Raw genomic sequence first — 19,249 nt, 5'->3', positions numbered from 1 at the left:
TTAGAGGATCCCCAATCTCTTCTTTTCCACCTTAGTCTCATTCTGGTCAGGTACTTGTAATATAGTTTTATTATCACATTTCCATTGTGAAACAACGAAATTTCCAAACAAATATCCCACAGAACTACCATTTTTCTAATTAAAATGTTACACTACTATGGTTGCTTCTCACATACAATATTTACCCCATATTCAAGTTTCTGATAAATCAACTGTAAGTTGAAATTCTGTTTCTGAGGCATTTCCCGGTATACTAGGCAGTGCATTTGAAAAGATATTATATTGCATTTAGTCTATAATAATTATCTTTTAAGCGTCTCTATATAATTAACAACCATTCAAAAAGAAAGTGCAAATGAGAGAGAACAAAAACTGGGTTCCAGGCACCTACACTCTTATTCCAGGGAATAAGGCTGATATTGTCTCCTGGAGACTCGAATATTTGGATCTTGGTTATAGGCTGGAGGGGCAGGCAGAGAGACCTGGGCTGAGAATCAGAGCGCAGCAGCAGAGAAGTCCCAGGTCCGGTTGAAAATGGAGGCTCCAGACCCTGGTAGGTTCAGCACCACGGACAGAAACAAGACTGCCGCTGGCCCTCGGGCTCATAATTAAGCACCAAGGTCAGAACCCCCTGCAGTCCCCCACCCCCACCCCCAGCCCCGCGCTTGCTATTCCAGGGAGGAATCTAACCTGGTCCCTGGTTGACTGGCCCCTAGCACTTAAAGTTAGCAATAAACCACAGTTTAGTTTCCATCTAAAGCCCTCCTGAATTTCTACACTGAGGTGTCTATTCCGCAGCCTCCTGGTGAGAGTAGAGTTGCCTTGGAGCAACTCTTATTAAGATCCGGCTGATTTGCATATATCCGCATACACTGGGGCTTCTCCGTTCTGCTTTTATTATAAATGGATTGTTCAAACGAAGAAAGAGAAGGTTTATTTCATTCCTTCTTTTCCTCTTCTTTCCCTTATTCCTAGGGTCTCAATCTGGTGATTTCCCCGAGGTACCTGCAGGTGTGTGTTGTAGGAGAGGGTGGGCACCAGGCCATTCTATGTGGTTTTCCCCAGATAATTTCCCTCATCTGTTTGCCTTCTGAATGATCCTTGTGAGGATCATAGGGAGTCTGCATTTTGTTTTAGCAAATGGTCAGAACCTCCGGGCTGAAGTCCCTGGAGCTCAGGGACTGAAGAAGCCATGGCTGGAGACTTAGAGACTCCAAAGAGGAAGGGACCCGGTTTTGAAGAGAGGGATGAGGGGTGGTTGAGTGAGGACTCATTTTGAAATGAAAGGAGTCCTGGGTCTCCAAGCAGCTTCTAAAAATACCGTCTCCCAGCGCTGGGGGAAGGGGGAGGGGAAAATCGAGCGTGCGGAGAATAAAGATGGGAAGGAGGTGGGAGTGTAAGAGCCCTTCTTCAGGTAGATCTGATTTCAGAGCCTCCGCCTGCATTCAAGGGCCAGCAGGATGCCACATCTCCTTCTGCTTCCTCAGCGAGCTTCAGTCTTCTGCGGTGTCCGAGCCTCAGTCCCTCCTGATGACCTTTCTTTCTATGGGCAAAGGAGCTTAATTCCTCCCAGTCACTATTCCTATTGCTGCTGTCCAGCGACTATGTCTGTGAGCGAGCAAGAGTGCTTGTACACATACCACACACACACACACACACAGAAGTGACACATGAAAGTGCCTTGTAAATGACCAGTGCTCCATGATGCCAGAAATTTTCATTCTATTTGGTGCTCAGAGAGGTATGGATTGTGGTAGAGACAGTGTGATTCACCCAGTTATCCTCAGCACAGAGCATGGCACCCAGTTAACTGTTGGCTGAAGAGGTGTGGAATACATATATACAAGATGCACAGACATCCAGGCTATGCAGGACTCACATTCATTGTCAAGGTTTCTCCGGCTACTATAGCCTCCAAAGGAGAGGGGTTGCGTCCCCCAAGAAAAGAGCTCTGAAAAGCCACAGGGTGGGTGGAGCTTTCTCCGCTCAAGTTCAGTCCAGATGGTGGCGCTCGACAGCCGCCTCCCTCATCCTGGAGGGCCCCAGCCCTTCCCAGCATCAATGCCTTAAACCCTCAGCTAGCACGTAAATGACCTTCACTAGATAGAGGTCGTGCTCCACGTTTCCTTTTGGCTTCTTCAGCGCTGGGTGAACTCTGCGAGGATTGCTCCTCCTCTCTCGCTGATTCCTGGGAGTCCGGCCGCTGCGCTCCTCGCCAGTCCCCTGGGGCGGGCAGAGGGGGATTATGGGGCGGGGGGGACTCCAGGCTCTGAGCAGGCTGGGGAAAGGGGTGGTTGTGGAGAGCGCTGCCTGTGTCCTGGCAGCAGGAGCAGGAACCTGAGGAACCGGTCGTTCATGCAAAATCTATCACCGGCCGTCCAGGCGTCCACATGGTTTCCCAGCCTCGGAAGAGCTGCTGGTAGGGTGGGACTCTGTCTGCCACTTTACTCTCCTTTCTCGAGTAGCTCTCGAGGTCGGGCTTGGCCTCTTCCTCCAGCCGCTGTGTGTGTGCGTGTGTGTGTGTGTGTGTGTGTGTGTGTGTGTGAAGAGGGCGGGGAGAAACGGGGCGGGGTGGAGCCACGAGATACGAGAAGCCGCAGACACTGGAAGAAACCGAGGGCTGGGAGATAGAGGAGCTTCCCAGAGCTTGGGGTCAGGATACCAGGCTTCAAAACCTCATGCAAGTCTTGGGTACAAGGGGTCTTTCAGGTTAGCTCAGAGGCTGCAAGTGTCGGTGCCTCCCAGAGGTTCGCTCCTCCTTAAGCCACGCCCACATCGCCTACTTCTCAGGAATGAGAGGCTACGGTTCAGCACTCTGGGCCCCCAACGCAGCTCATCCCCCTCCCCATGAGCCCAAATGGCTCTCAGCGCTGCCCCACCCCCACGGTTTGGAGACTGGCGGGACCCCTTCCTTCCCCCGCCTCCAATTCGCTGATCCGCCCCTGGCCTATGAAACTCCACCCCTCCACCTTCTGCTGGCGGGGATTGGTGGACTTCCCGCGGCGGTGCATAATGCTTGGTCCCCATGGATGATGGTCACCGGCGAGATCCCGCCCCCCGCCGGCTCTGGGGTCTGGGGGCACTGCTCAGCGGTGCTGGGGCTGGCGCGGCTCGAGCCGCCGCCGCACTGACAGCTCGGTCTGCGGACCATGGAGACCGGCGTCGGCCCACATCCGCTGCGCCTGTTCATCTGCCTGATGCCGCTCTGTCTCGCCTTGCTCTTGGGACCAGGGAGGCCCGGGACCGCCGAGGAAGGTGAGGAGACTGGTGGCTGCTCTTGGAGCCTGGGATGCCAAAATACAGGAGGCTGGAGAACTGGGGTGCTGGGAGAAGGAGTCGTATGGAGAGACTGGAGTCGGTATTGGGGTTTGAAGCAAGCGGGCAGCGGGAAGCAAAGAACTGGAGACACGGAGGGAAAGGTGGCTAAACAACGGAGAAGAGAGGAGCATTGAGGAGCTCGGGGACTGGAGACCTGGGAGGCTGGGGAAGAAAGAGACCAGGAACCGTGGGAACCAGAGGCGGCGGTTCAGGGGCCGGTGAGACGGACAGGCTGAGCAATTGGATGTGGGAGGCGTGGGGGCAGGGAGATGCGGAGGTGAGATCAGACTACGGGGAGACCGGATGGAGCCCGAACGGCGGGGGGCTAGAGGACCACTGCGTGGCGAACAGGAGGTAGAGCGCTGGTACCGCGGCGGGGGCGCGGGGTCTGGAGGCAAGTGTGGCGGGGCGCGGGTCGGGGCCGGGGTGTGTCTGGGTCCGGGAGCTGCCCGACGTGCTGACCAGGAAGCTGTCCGCAGTGCTGATTTTGAAGCGTAGACTAACCAGCGCTATCCGAGTTGCCGGGTTTGGGGCTGCCCACTGGACCAGAGCCCGCGTCTTGCCTAGATTTGGGGGAGCTGTACCCTCAGTTGAATCCAGAGGCGTAATATCCAGGTGCAGAATCCGGAGGAGCTGGAATCTGAGGCGTTGGCCTCGGGGTTGGTCGGGGCGCTGGATCTCTGATGCTTTCCAATATGCAATTCCGATGTGCTGTAAGTTATACCGAAATCGGGAAGCTGTCAGCGGTCCTGCCCACTGTCGCTGACGCCTCTGGGACCAACACTCTTAAAGGCCTCACCTTGGAGCCCCACCCCCTTGCTTAAGCTCCAGATGAGGAATCTTCCAAGATTTGGGGATGGCCTGGGCTCCTGTCTCTGAGTTGCTGCTGTGCTGTCCAAACCAGTGCTTCTTGGGACCGATGCTGAGAGCGGAATCCAGGCTGCTGGTCAGATGCCTCCTGGGGGAAGAAAGTGACTTCAAGCCTGTCTGGTATAGGAGGGGCCATGGCTTTATATAGTAAAGGAACCCTGACAGTCTTCCAAAAGGCAGTAGAGGTGACAGCCCCTGGGAAAGGGGCTGGCTGAGGAGATGAGAGGTTTTTATCTCTGTTGCTGCCGGCCGGGTCTCTCTACTTCGTTTACCCCAGAGGCCTTGGGAGACAAACTAAAAAGTTTTAAGTCTTTTCCATCCCTGGTGACCCCAGACCTCAGAAGAACCCCCAAGTATGAGCGAATTCAGGGATGTATACAGGGATCCTTTGATATGCTCACTTTCTCCCTCTTCTTGACACTCAGTTATAATTTAGGGAACCTGGGAAGGTGGGGGAATCACTGATCCCCCATTTAAAAGCCAGTCTTATGGTACTTGTCATGGATTCTGTGCCAGGCTGAAATAATGACTCCCCAAATATTTCCATATCCTAATCCCCAGAATCTGTGTATGTTATCATAAATGGCAATAGACTTTGCAGATGTGGTTAAGGATCTTGAGTTGGAGAGATTACCCTGGATTATATGGGTGGCCCAGTTGTAATCACAATGGTCTTTATAAGAGGGACACAGGAGCAGTCAGAATCAGAGGAGAAGGCAATGTGATGACAGAAGCAGAGATTGGAATGGTGCGTTTTGAAGATGGAGGAAGGGGCCACAAGCCAAGTAATCCAGGTGGCCACTAGAAGCTGAAGAAGGCAAGGAAATGGATTCTCTCCGTTGAGCCTCCAGTCTTGCTGACACCCTCACTGTAGACCAGTGAAACCGATTTTCAACTTCTGACATCCAGAACTGTAAGAAAATAAAGTTTTGTTGTTTTAAGCCACTAAGTTTGTGGTAGTTTGTCACAGCAGCCACAGGAAACTAATACAGGCTCTCTCCCTAATCATCATGGCTACCTTTATTTAGACTAGAGCTACTCACACCTCCTCGTGGGGAGGTATGGAGTGGAAAGACCTTGTCTGTGTCCTTCACCACATTCTCTGTTTCCTCAGTTAGCTTTTTTTTTTTTTCGGCCACGCTGCGAGGCTTAGTTGCCCCGTCAGGAATTGAACCTGTGCCCTCGGCAGTGAAAACACAGAGTCCTCACCACTGGACCGCCAGGGAATTCCCTCCATTAGCAAATTTAAAGTGAACTCACCAAAGAATCTCATACTCCTGAACTTCTGGCTTTCTGACACTTCTGTTCTCCCCTCTCTCTAGTCATCCTCCTGGATTCCAAAGCCTCCCAGGCTGAGCTGGGCTGGACTGCACTGCCGAGTAATGGGGTAAGTGTAAACCTTTCCTTCCCTGTCCCAAGGAGCCTCTGGTGGTCCAGGATTCAGTCCCTTTATCTCCCCGTGGTTACATCAGATCAAAATGGTCCTCAGAGCATGTGGTCTCCAGCAGCCCTGGCTTCAAGCCACAGTGGCCTATTAGAAAACGTTGAGTCTTCAGTCAGACAGAAAAAGCAAGAAGAGAACTGTGTGTGTCTAGGAACAGAAACGTGGCATCTGGATGGAGCCAATGCTGGATGGTGCCTTGCACCCAATAGATCCAGCAAACAGTGCTGTTGATTGATAGACTGACAGAACAAGCAAGACTTGGAATCCTAAAAGAGGCTTGGATACTCGCGGTAGTGGTGGGGAGATGTGGCAGTGTGACGGCAGTTTGGTGTTGTGGAAAGGCACTGGTGGAGAGCCAGGAGACTCCTTTCCTAGCTCTGCTACTAACCTGACGTGTATATCCACTCAAGTCACCATTCTCTGGAGCCTCAGTTTCCCTGTCAGTTGGACTCAGTTGTCTCCAACGTTTCTCCCAGCTCTGCGTCTTATAATTTCAGGGTTGTGTATAGAGAAGGAGGGGAGAAGAGAATGCAAAATGATGGGGAAAGGGGGTTTCAGCCCGAGTCACCGCCAGGGCTCGACCTCTTGGGGGCGCCTTGGTTCTGAGCTGCCCACATCTTTGTTCTCCTCCCCAGTGGGAGGAGATCAGCGGCGTGGACGAGCACGACCGTCCCATCCGCACCTACCAGGTGTGCAACGTGCTGGAGCCCAACCAGGACAACTGGTTGCAGACTGGCTGGATCAGCCGCGGGCGCGGGCAGCGCATCTTCGTGGAGCTGCAGTTCACACTGCGCGACTGCAGCAGCATCCCTGGAGCCGCCGGCACCTGCAAGGAGACTTTCAACGTCTACTATCTGGAAACCGAGGCCGATCTGGGTCGTGGGCATCCCCGCCCAGGCGGCAGCCGGCCCCGCAAGATTGACACGATCGCGGCGGACGAGAGCTTCACGCAGGGCGACCTGGGCGAGCGTAAGATGAAGCTGAACACAGAGGTGCGAGAGATCGGTCCGCTCAGCCGGCGGGGTTTCCACCTGGCCTTCCAGGACGTGGGCGCATGCGTGGCGCTGGTCTCTGTGCGCGTCTACTACAAGCAGTGCCGGGCTACAGTGCGGGGTCTGGCGGCGTTCCCAGCCACCGCAGCCGAGAGCGCCTTCTCCACGCTGGTGGAGGTGACCGGAACGTGCGTGGCGCACTCAGAAGGGGAGCCCGGCAGCCCCCCGCGCATGCACTGCGGCGCCGATGGTGAGTGGCTGGTGCCCGTGGGCCGCTGCAGCTGCAGTGCGGGATTCCAGGAACGTGGTGACATCTGTGAAGGTATCCGGCGCACTGGGAGGTGTGGTGTGGGAGTGTAGCGCGCAGGTGGCAGTTGGGAGAGAGAGTGTCCTAGATGAAACAGGCAGGGTGGGGAGTGCGGAAGCCATGGGATGTGGAGCCGGGAGTCCAGACATTTTGCGGTGCTTCCAGTGGGTCCAGCCAGAATCGGTGAGTGAAGTTAATGGGAGGTGAATTTGACTCCATATAAGGGGGCATCAGGGACCTATATTTTAGGCACCATGATAAGCACCTCACACAGGGCTTCTCATTTATTCACAGCAATAAAGTCATCATTATCCCTATTTTGCACATGAGGAAACAGAGGCTCAGAGAGATTAACACCTGTCTTGCAGTTAGGAAGTGGGAAACTGGGATTTGAATCCAGATTTGCCCAACTCTCAAGTTCTTTCTACTACACCATGCTGCCTCCCCTGTGCATAAGGAAGAATGTTACAGTAGGCCAACTGTATTATCTAGGGGCTAGTGGAGTTGGTTGCATTATACGGAGTGAGCTCCCTGTCACCGACAATATGCAAGTCAGAGGCTGGCAGGGGGATTCTTTTATTTTTCTTTAAATTAATTAATTAATTAATTAATTAATTAATTAATTTTTGGCTGCATTGGGTCTTTGTTGCTGCACTCGGGCTTTCTTTAGTTGCTGTGAGCAGGTGCTACTCTTCGTTGTGGTGCACGGGCCTCTCACTGCAGTGGCCTCTCCCACTGCGGAGCACAGACTTCAGGCTCACGGGCTTCAGTAGTTGTGGCTCGTGGGCTCCAGAGCGCAGGCCCAGCAGTCATGGTGCACGGGCCTAGTTGCTCCACAGCATGTGGGATCTTCCCAGACCAGGGCTCAAACTCGTGTCCTCTGCACTGGCAGGCAGACTCGTAACCACTGCGCCACCAGGGAAACCCAGGCAGGGGGATTCTTGAGCTGGAGAGGGAGACTGGGAGGTTGCACTAGATGACTACTAAGATCCCACCCTACTCTCTGAACTAGAATCACTGCACCCCCTGGGGCAGAGCCTCCATGTTGGGGGTTCTTTTGGACTCTCTGGTCTGTAGGGCACCAGGAACAGATCTCTCCTCCTCTCTCCTATCTGCAGCTGGAGGACTGAACGGACTGGGGTAGAGAACACAGGGTGTGGATGGACATATCAAATTGACGGTGTCCATGGCACATTCAAGTGGATGTAGCTAGAAAGTGGGTCTGGAGCTCAGCAACAGAGAGATAGATGCAACTTGAAGCTACAGGTGTGGTTGGGACAGACCAGGGAGAATGTGTGGGGTATGAAGCAAGAGGGCCAATGATGAACTCACAGAACAGCACTATATGAGGGGAAGTGGAAGAAATGGAGGCCATAAAAAAGACTGCAAAGCAGTGATCAGAGGCTGAAGAAGAGTGTGATTTCATGGCAGCCAAGGCCGATGGAGGTACCCAGGAACGAAAGGCCTGCAGTGTTGGTGAGCAGTCAGATAAGGCGAGGATTGGCCAGTGTCTGCCCGGTGGCCCTGGTGAGAGCAGTGTCAGCTGAGTGATGGAGAGAGCAACCAGCTGCAGTGCATTGAAAGACGAAGGCAGCTGAGGAGCTAGAGTCAGGGACCGTAAACACTCTGGAGGCTGGGTTTGAAAGGAGGGGAGAGGGCCTGGTGTCTTGAGAGGGACATTCGGTGGAGAGAGAATTTTTACTGTAGATGTGAGCCTTGTTTACACATGAGGGAGGAGCCAGTGGGGTACCAAGTGGGGGTGGTGGGAGCAGTAGGCCTCGGGGGAAGAAGTATTTTATTACCGATGTGGATCAGAATTGCTGACACATGCTGCTAACAAAAAGCAGACCACGTTTTAGTCAGTTTCATTATTTTTAAATACTCTACAGACAGTGCCCTACTGCCCGCACCCTAAATGGACTGCTTTTATGGCTCCACTCCCTGTACCGTAACCGGGAAGAGCTAGTAGAGAAGGGAATTACCAACTGATGGCCTCTCTTCCCGCTGTGAGGTAGGAGAAGGGCATCTGTACTAGTGTACAGTAGAATCCTGGTCTGCCTTATTCACTGCTGTAGCTTCAGAGCCTAGAACAGCACCTGGCTCATATTCGATGCTAAAAAATTGTTGAATGACTGGATCAGGTGTTGGAGGAGGGGGTTTGAATACACACTCTGGGCAATGAGAGGGAGACACACACACACACACACACACACACACACACACACACACACACACCCAGGAACCCAATCCCACTTCTGACTTTGGCTGAGACCAGACAAAGGCCATTTGTAATGGCATCAACTCTGCCTTGGGGAGTATGGAGGTGGGGAGGATGCCAGGGAAAGCTTCACAAGGGAGGTATTATTTTGAACTAGGATTTGGAGGAACATAGCAGTTCACCAGAAGAGAAGGGGTGTAAGATTACAGGACAAGATCCAGAGGTGTGAAAGGAAGAGTTCAGTACGGATGGGTGGGGTGGCTGGCATTAGGGAGCTGTGGGAGGGTTTCAAGAAGGGAAGGAAACGATCAGATTTGTATTTAGAAAGGGAAGATCCTGCAAGTGCCTTCTGCAGCTATTATAGAGCCCTCTCTAAAGGCAGATGGATGTGGAGGCTTCTCTTTTTAGTGACCATGACTCTTGTTCCTTCTCTCCCAGCCACCAGAAGAATTACTAAAAGACTTGGGGTTTCCCTTGGGGGAAAAATCAGAGTGTACGACTCATGTCTTCAAATCTCTGTAGGACTGCCCTGGAGCAGAGGGACCCAAGCAGACATGCTAAGCTCTACAGAGCACATCAAGCCTCTGCAACGAGGTGGCATGAGCGGGGTTACAGGCAGGGAGTCTGCTTTGGACTCAACATAAAGGAATCACTTTCTAACTGCCAGCATTGTTCAGCAGAGGCGGCCTCAGAAGGAGGTGGGCTCCCCATTACCAAGTATCTGAGCAGACTGTGGCTACTGCTAGGAAAGCTGATGGAGGGTGGGCCAGTGGGAGTTGAACTTGATGACCCCTGAAATTCTGACTCCGAAGGAGGCAGGGGCCGGGAATCAGGAGTCGCTTCCTGAGTCTGCCCCTCAATACAACCTCTTTTAAGCAGAGCCTCTCCAAGTAGAAATAAGCAGTGCTGTCTCTGATGGGACCACCCACCTCTAGGACCCCAGACACCCACATACACACGGAGAAAAGGAGCCTCCCACATTCTTTCCCTCCTGCGGTGAGGACCCCCCTCCCTGCCCCCGCAAACAGATCCCTCTCTTATTTCACAGTGGAGGTGGGCAGCCCATGCTTATTATTCTCATTTGACTGATGGTTTCTCAAGGCCAGAGAGGCACAGGAAGTGGCAGAGCTAACACTGGAACCCAGGTCTCCTGAGTCCCAGCCCGGGTGGCTGTTGCCCACTAGACCACGATGTTAGCTAGCCCTGTGCTTCATTCTGAAGGCAGACTTCCAAAGCCTCCTGGGCTTTGGTGACCCTGCCCAAAGCTGCCCAAAGCCCAGGACTCTAGGCAACATGGACGCCCCTCCCCCCGGCAAACCTAAGCCTTCCAGATAATGGGAACCCTCAGCCCTCTGCCCTCTCCTCCCAGACAGGAAAAGTTCTGGAAGTTCTTCCCAAGTGCTAGTCTGCATCCCTTCTGCTGTACTATGTCTTCTTGGGGCTGGAGAGCAGCCATGCTTCCACAAGCAGCTAAACCAGAGGAGAGGGATAGAGAAGTCCTGGCGGGGGCAGGGAACCAGGTGAACACCACCCAAGCTCTGAGAGGAGGGCCAGGAGCCATTGCTTCCCTCCCTGGCCCAGCTGGTGAGGAATTTTTTAAAATGGGTGTTTCCCTGTTTCCACTTCAGGCCTGAGTTGGAGGAAGAGTGATTACTACCATTATTGTATAACTGTTGTCTGTACTGGGCTAAGCAGTTTGCATGTTTTATCTCAATCTTCCAAGCACCTTTTTGAGGTAGGTATTCTATACAAGGCTCAGAGAGGTCACCAACTTGCCCAAGGCCACACGGCAAATAAGTGGTGCGACTCAGCTGCAAACCCAGGTTGTTTAGATATAAAAGCCTTTGCTCTTAACCATTGACTTCTGGGGGAGGTGAGAGAAGCAAAGTAACTGAGGAGATGCCAAGGCTAGAACCAGGGAACTTTCACTGTCCCTCTCCTCTCTCCACCTGGCTGGTTCCACTTTCAAATGGGAACCAAGTGCGTCAGTAGAGCATAGCATGAACCCCCAAATAGTGGAGGTGGGAGGAAGCTCTGACAAGTGTGTGTGTTTGTGTGCATCAGAGTTTTTGTCTCTGTAACTGGGAGTGTGTGGGTGTCTGTCCTTGGGTAACTGTGGAACACCCCTTCGAGGGCACTCTGTGGACACTGTGGACAGTGTCTGTGGAACAGTGGACACTCTCTTCTGTCCTCACATCAAAACCGGAAAGTTTGGCTCCTTTTCTTCCAGTGGGCGTTAGTTAGGGCAGTGTGGTGTGGTCTCTCAAACCAGTCGGCTTTGGCTGGAATCCCTATTTACCAGCTGTGGGACATTGGGCAAGTTACTTAGCCTCTCTGAGCCTTAGCTCCCTCATTTAAAAAATGAGGATAAAGCACATACCTCACAGGTTGTTATGAGCATTTAATGAATTACTAAAAGAGAAACACTGCAGTGTTTGCACGTTAAGCGCTTACTAAGGGTTAAGTAATACTGCGTTGTTCAGTCACGAGCTGCCACCCCCGGGGCGGTGCTGGAGTAGCTGAGACCCCCGCCCCCCACTTCCCCATCACAATTCAAGGAGATAAGGCCCACCACAGTGGGGGCAGTCAGGAAAGCGGGGGGAGCCAGAAGCTGTGGCGGAGCCCCCTCCTCACGCAGTTCCTCCCCGCAGCCTGTCCCCCAGGGTTTTACAAGGTGTCCCCGCGGCGGCCCCTCTGCTCGCCGTGCCCGGAGCACAGCCGGGCCCTGGAAAACGCGTCCACGTTCTGCGTGTGCCAGGACAGCTACGCGCGCTCGCCCAGCGACCCGCCCTCGGCGTCCTGCACCCGTGAGTCCCCCTCCTGAATGCCTTCCGGATGGTGGGTGGGGCGGTCCATAAGGGCGTAATCGAGGCGTTGTGAGGGCAGGGGTTCCACACTCGGGGGCGCCAGGGCGCACGTGGGGGCCAGCGACCCAGACGGCAGAGTGGAGGGAGGGGAGCCTGGGGCGGTGATGGGGGCCGGGGCCCGGGGTTGGAAGAAGCAGGACAACTGAGACAGTCCAGACGGAGGGATGAGGTTAGGCTTGCTGGGGGATCACCGTGTGCGCCGCCTACAACCATCCTCGCCCTCACCTCTCCCAACTCTCCAGCCAGGCGGTGGACTCCCGCCCCTCACACTCTGCTGGGTCCCCAGATACCCGACCTCATCCCCTCACTGACGTCCTCCCACCCCATCACTGACCGCGCCCCACTCCCACATCCCGCCCCTCACTGCTCCCCGTCCCTCCCCCTCACTGGCCCCGCCCCCATACCGCCCTTCCTTCCCCCGCCCGTGACGGCGCCCGCGTCTGTGCCCCCAGGGCCGCCGTCGGCGCCGCAGGACTTGCAGTACAGCTTGAGCCGCTCGCCGCTGGCGCTGCGGCTGCGCTGGCTGCCTCCGGCCGACTCCGGCGGCCGCTCGGACGTCACCTACTCGCTGCTGTGCCTGCGCTGCGGCCGCGAGGACCCGGCGGGCGCGTGCGAGCCGTGCGGGCCGCACGTGGCCTTCGTGCCGCGCCAGGCGGGGCTGCGGGAGCGCGCCGCCACACTGCTGCACCTGCGGCCCGGAGCGCGCTACACCGTGCGCGTAGCCGCGCTCAACGGAGTGTCGGGCCCGGAGGCCGCCGCGGGAGCCACCTACGCGCAGGTCACCGTCTCCACCGGCGCCGGGGGTAAGGCCTTCCGCACCCCGCGCGCCCGCCCGTCCAGCCCACCGCGAGCATCCCCACAGCCCGCAGCCACCCCGGATAAACTGCGGTCGCTGGTCTTAAACAAAAATCCCCGACCCTGGCGACCCCTATCGAGGTCAGCCCCCTTCCCGAAGGCCACGGAGGAGAGATTGAGGATGCAGGTGACTCTGTGCCTCTGGGCCAGAGAGGTTATGAGTGTTAGTGATTCTGCGGGAGCCAGTGCATGCTCCTCCTGACCTCGCGGAAAGCCTATGCCCCACATCCAACTCTGCAGTTGCCTTGCCTCTCGTTTCCCGGCAAAAGGGGTGGAAGGTTCCTCAATCTTTGCCCTCCCTTCTCAAAAATTTCAGTGGGAACCAGAATCATACCTCCTTCTTTCCTGTCTTAGAAAGAGGGACCCTGTGTGTATCCCGCTGACTTCGTCCCTCCACCTCTGCAAGGGTTTTGCTGCACTGTCACCCTCTTTCCTGGTCCTGGAAAAGAGCAAGGAAGCACGGAGGGTCAGACTGTAAGGGGCGATAGAATTCACTGGTCAACACATAACAGTCACATTTCGGAGTCTGGAATTGAGATGAATAAATGAAGACCTACAATCCTTTTATACTACACCTTCCTCATTCTTGACGTTTACTTTTGATTTGTCTCACTCAACTTCAAGTAATCCTTCAAGTATCCTTTGCAAGAAAGATAAGTGTGTGAGTGGTATGGTCTTTTCATATCTGAGAAGATATCCATTTGTGACTCTGCTTCCCGTCTGATGGCAGTTGTATTGCAGAATAGTCTGAGGCCAGGGTAATCTTCATTGTTTTGTAGGTGACTTGAATATGAATGTGTACACACATGGATGTTTGTATAATTCTTTAGCCTACTGGTGAAAATAAAATTTAACCAATATTGACCTCTTTTCATTGAGTTTGGCTAGAACATAGTAAAACTTCGGATCTGCATACCTTTTTTCATTCCTGGAAAAAATTTTTTTTCAGTTTTTATTTCCAGTTATTACTTTGACTAGAACTTCTGATAACTCTGATCTCTCTCTTAAGACTCTTTCTAAACCTTGAGTTGTACGTCCATTTTCTGATTCTCAAATCTTGTCGCTTCCTTTATCATTTTCAGCTCTTAATCCATTTCCTCTGCCTTTTGGGAGAGATTTCCCAACTTGCCTGATTTTCTGGAACAACAGGTTTTTGTTTTTTGTTTTTTGGTTTTTTTTTACTACTATCTCTCTATTATGATTTAACATTTGCTATTGCATTTATATTTTTAAAAATTCAGAATAAAAAAAGAAAAAGAGCACCCATAATCCTATTATCCAGAGATATACAACTACTAATATCTTGGAGTATATCCTTCCACAATTTTTTCCTATTTCTATATCCATACCTAGAACTATCTACTATAAAACCCCTTTTGTATAATATACGTAACACAAATTTTTATCTGGTATTTCCTGATAACAATCCTGTTTTGATATAGATGGATTTAAAAATCATGTTAAGGAAATACTCTTCTGTTTCCATTTTGTTAATAAAAATACTAAGCTTTCACTGATTGAGTGCTGCTCTGTGTTTGGCACTGTGCAATATGATTTTCTACATTAATTCATTTAAATCGAATGATAATCATCTTTCAGATGATGAAACTGAAGTCTGAGAGGCCAAGTGAATTATCCAAAGTCAGCCAGCTAGTAGTCGAGACCCATCTTTGAACTCAGGTCTGTCTAACACCAAAGCCCTGCTTTTAGCCCCTTGGCCATATAATGCTTTCACTTTTTACTGAACTTTTTAGAAAAATCAGCAATGGATGTTAATTTTACAAAATACTTCTTGAGCATCTTTCAAGATGACCACGTTTTTCTGTCTTTGACCTTTCGATACGATGAATTCTATTAATGGATTTTTTCAATGTGAGTTCTTTTTGCCTTCCTAGATTATACCCTACTGCAGATGAGTGTATTATTCTTTTAATATTTGCTGAATTAATTTGCTTATATTTTAATATTTTTTCCATCTACATTTATAAGAGAAAGTAGTTTTTTAAATTATTGTGTTCTTTGTCAAGTTTTAGCATTTTGGGCTGGCTTTAAAAAAGGCATCAGGAATAATCTCTTCTTTTTCTCTGTTCTGGAACAGTTTAAATAGCATAATTATCATTCTTTGAAGGCATGCAAAACTGCCTGGAAAACTGTACCTTGCTGATGTTCCCGATCTTTTCTATAACTTCTTCTTGATATCAGTTTTGTTAATCTGTACTTTCATAGAAAATCTTTTGATGATCTTTTTCTAATTTATTAGCCCAGAAACGCTTATTTAAAAACTTTCCATAGTATCTGGAGTTAACCCTACTTTCTCTTTCTTCATGTTGTGTCCTGTGGTTTCTTTTTTAAAATTATTCTGGTCAGAAGTTTATTTTATTGGTTATGACAAATAACCAGCTCTTGAACTTATCAATTCCACTGCTCTTTACTTTTGTCACTTATTTTATGATTTTATCTTTATTAATACCATCCTCCTGATTTCCTGAAGTCTTTTTCTAGGTGAGTTCAGTGCTTAGTTTTTTTGTTATTTTAAAAAAATATTTATTTATTTATTTGCCTGTGCCAGGTCTTAGTTGCAGCACGTGGGATCTTTGTTGCTGCAGGCAGAATCTTCATTGCAGCATGTGGGCTTAGCTGCAGCATGTGGGATCTTTAGTTGTGACATGCATGTGGGATCTAGTTCTCTGACCAGGGATCGAACCCTGCATTGGAAGCACGGAGTCTTTTTTTTTTTTTTTAATTAATTAATTAATTAATTAATTAATTAATTAATTTAAATTTATTTATTTATTTTTTTTAATTTTTTGCCTTATAACAAATTTAATCAGTTATACATATACATATGTTTCCATATCCCCTCCCTTTTGCGTCTCCCTCCCACCCTCCCTATCCCACCCCTCCAGGCGGTCACAAAGCACCAAGCTGATCTCCCTGTGCTATGCGGCTGGGAAGCACGGAGTCTTAACCGCTGGACCACCAGCGAAGTCCCAGTGCTTAGTTTTTATATTATAGTTTTAATATTTTAAGCCTATGAAATTTCCTCTGAGAATAGCTTTGGTCACATCCAGTATGTTTTTATACATAATATATCACATTGTTCATATTGTCATTTTCTTTGTAGATAGAATTCACATACCATAAAATTTCACTTACCTTTTAAAGTGTACAATTCAGTCATTTTTCCTAGCCGCTATCACAAACTCTCTAATTCCAGAACATTTTCATCATCCCCAAAAGAAACCCATTAACTGTCACTCCCCATTCCTCCCACCCCCTCCAGCCCCTAATAACTACTAATCTACTCTCTGTTTCTATGGATTTGCCTATTCTGGGCATTTTATATACATGGAATTATACAGTATGTGGACTTTTAAGTCTGGCTTTTTTCAATTGGCATAATGTTTTCACGGTTTGTCCATGTTGTAATATGTATCAGTATGCCATTCCTTTTATGGCTGACTAACGTTCCATTGTATGGATATACCACAATTTTGTGTATCAGTTTATGGACTTTGGACTGTTTCTGCTTTTTGGCTATTAGAGTAATGCTGCTATGAACATTCATGTACAAGTTTTTGTGGAAACAGGTTTTCAGTCCTCTTGGGTATATACTTAGGAGTGGAATTGCTAGGTCATATGATGTCATAGACTGAATTGTCTCTCCCAGATTCATATGCTGAAGCTTTAACCCCCAGTGTGACTGTATTTGGAGATAGGGCCTTTAAGGAAATAATTAAGGTTAATGAGATCATAAGGGCGAGGCCCTAATCCCAAGAACTAGTGTCCTTACGAGAAGAGGAACAGACACCAGAGCTCATTTGCTCTCTTTGTACATACACAGAGGAAAAGACAAGTGAGGACACAGCAAGAAGGTGACTGTCTGCAAGTCAGGAAGAGAGCCCTCACTAGAATACAAATATGAATCTGCAAGCATCATCTGGGATTTCTAGCCTTTAGAACTGTGAGAGAATACATTTTTGTTGTTTAAGCCACCCAGTCTACAGTATCTTGTTATGGCAGCCTGAGCTGACCAATACATATGGAAACTTTTTTATCTTTTTGTGGAGCTGCTGAACTTTTTGAGGAATTGCCAGACTGTCTTCCAAAGCAACTGTACCTTTTTACATTCCCACCAGCAAATGTACAAGGCTTCCAGTTTCTCCACCTCCTCACCAACACTTGTTTGTCTTGCTGATTTTAGCCATCCTAGTGGATATGAAATGGTATCTCATTGCAGTTTCAGTTTACATTTCCATAATGACTGATGATGTTGAACCTCTTTTCATGTGCTGGGTTTTCTTTTTGTCATTGAGTTATAAGAGGTTTTTTGTCTAATCTGTATATTCTGTATACTGTATACCTTTGTATTACTTTCCTAGGGCTGCTATAACAAAGTACCAAATATTGGGTGGCTTAAAACAAAAGAAATTTCTTGTCTCACACTTCTGGAAGCTAGAAGTTTGAAATCAAGGTGTCAGCTGGGCCATGCTTTCTCTGCTCTAAGGGAGAATCCTTCCTTCCTTCTAGCCTCTGGTGTTTGCTGGCAGTCCTTGGCCTTCTGTGGTTTGTAGATGCATCACTCAGTCACATGGCCCTCTTTTCCCCGTGTGTCTCCACATCATCTTCTCTCTATGAGAGTCCCTCTCTGTGTCTAAATTTCCCCCCATTCAGAAGAACACCAGTCACATTGGATTAGGGCCCACCCAAATGACTTCATGTTGACTTGATTACCTCTGTGAAGACCATATTTACAAATAAAGTCACATTCTAGAGGTACTGGGGGTTAGGACCTCAAAATATCTTTTTGGGGGGACACAGTTCAACACATAATGACCATATGTTACATGGTTTGCTAATATTTTCTCCTACTCTGTGGGTTGCCACTCACTTTTTTTTCCAACAGAGATGTAATTGACATATAACATGATATTAATTTCAGGTATACAACTTAATGATTTGATATTTGTATATATTGTAAAATGATCACACAATAAGTCTAGATGATCCACAGCCTACATAGTTACAAGAACTCTTAACATCTACTCGCTTAGCAATTTTTTTTTTCTTTTGGCCACACTGCACGGTTTGCGGGATCTTAGTTCCCTGACCAGAGATTGAACCCGGGTCTTTGGCAGTGAATATGTGGAGTCCTAACCACTGGACCATCAGGGAAGTCCCAGCAATTTTCAAATATACAATATAGTATTATTAACTATAGTCACCACGCTGTACATTACATCTCCAGGACTTACTTATTTTATAACAGGAAGTTTATACCTTTTGATCACCATCACCCATTAAAAAAATTCTTTTTAACTTCTTTATTGGAGTATAATTGCTTTACAATGTTGTGTTAGTTGTTGCTGTATAACAAAGTGAATCAGCTATATATATACATACATTCCCCATATCTCCTCCCTCTTACATCTCCCTCCCACCCTCCTTATCCCACCCCTCTAGGTGGACACAGAGCACAGAGCTGATCTCCCTGTGCTATGCGGCTGCTTCCCACTAGCTATCTATTTTACATTTGGTAGTGTATATATGTCCATGCCACTCTCTCACTTTGTCCCAGCTTACCCTTCCCTCTCCCTGTGTCCTCAAGTCCATTCTCTACGTCTGCGTCTTTATTCCTGTCCTGCCCCTAGGTTCTTCAGAACCAATTTTTTTTTTTTTTTTAGATTCCATATATATGTGTTAGCATACGGTATTTGTTTTTCTCTTTCTGACTGACTTCACTCTGTGTGACAGTCTCTAGGTCCATCCACCTTACTACAAATAACTCAATTTCGATTCTTTTTATGGCTGAGTAATATTCCATTGTATATATGTGCCACATCTTCTTTATCCATTCATCTGTCGATGAGCACTTAGGTTGCTTCCATGTCCTGGCTATTGTAAATAGAGCTGCAGTGAACATTGTGGTACATGACTCTTTTTTTTTTTTTGCGGTGCATGGGCCTCTCAGTGTTGTGGCCTCTCCCGTTGCAGAGCACAGGCTCCGGACGTGCAGGCTCAGTGGCCATGGCTCACGGGCCCAGCCACTCTGCGGCATGTGGGATCTTCCCGGACCGGAGCACGAACCTGTGTCCGCTGCATCAGCAGGCAGACCCTCAACCACTGCGCCACCAGGGAAGCCCCATGATTCTTTCTGAATTATGGTTTTCTCAGGGTGTATGCCCCGTAGTGGGATTGCTGGGTCATATGGTAGTTCTATTTTTAGTTTTTAGTTTTTTTTTTTAATTAATTTATTTATTTTTGGCTGTGTTGGGTCTTCGTTTCTATGCGAGGGCTTTCTCTAGTTGCAGCAAGCGGGGGCCACTCTTCATCGCGGTGCACAGGCCTTTCACTATCGCGGCCTCTCTTGTTGCGGAG

At 49.5% G+C, this 19,249-nt stretch overlaps 1 protein-coding gene across 1 annotated transcript in view; it reads left to right on the top strand.

Moving 5' to 3' along the window:
- Window positions 1–3,149: 3,149 nt before the first annotated feature.
- Window positions 3,150–19,249, top strand: part of EPHA10 (EPH receptor A10) — a gene marked incomplete at both ends in the record, with an annotated part of 39,504 nt that continues 23,404 nt past the window's right edge. The window contains 5 exons of the mRNA XM_082615515.1: window positions 3,150–3,255; window positions 5,511–5,575; window positions 6,268–6,946; window positions 11,801–11,956; window positions 12,469–12,819. Of these exons, the coding sequence (XP_082471641.1) occupies window positions 3,150–3,255; window positions 5,511–5,575; window positions 6,268–6,946; window positions 11,801–11,956; window positions 12,469–12,819 (1,357 nt within the window). The remainder of the gene's footprint in view (window positions 3,256–5,510; window positions 5,576–6,267; window positions 6,947–11,800; window positions 11,957–12,468; window positions 12,820–19,249) is intronic.

Source organism: Mesoplodon mirus, assembly GCF_964341445.2.
Source record: "Mesoplodon mirus genome assembly, chromosome: 3".
Classification (NCBI taxonomy): Eukaryota; Metazoa; Chordata; class Mammalia; order Artiodactyla; family Ziphiidae; genus Mesoplodon; species Mesoplodon mirus.
The sequence above is the reverse complement of the archived record's forward strand: the minus strand, read 5'-3'. Positions and strand labels throughout refer to the sequence as shown.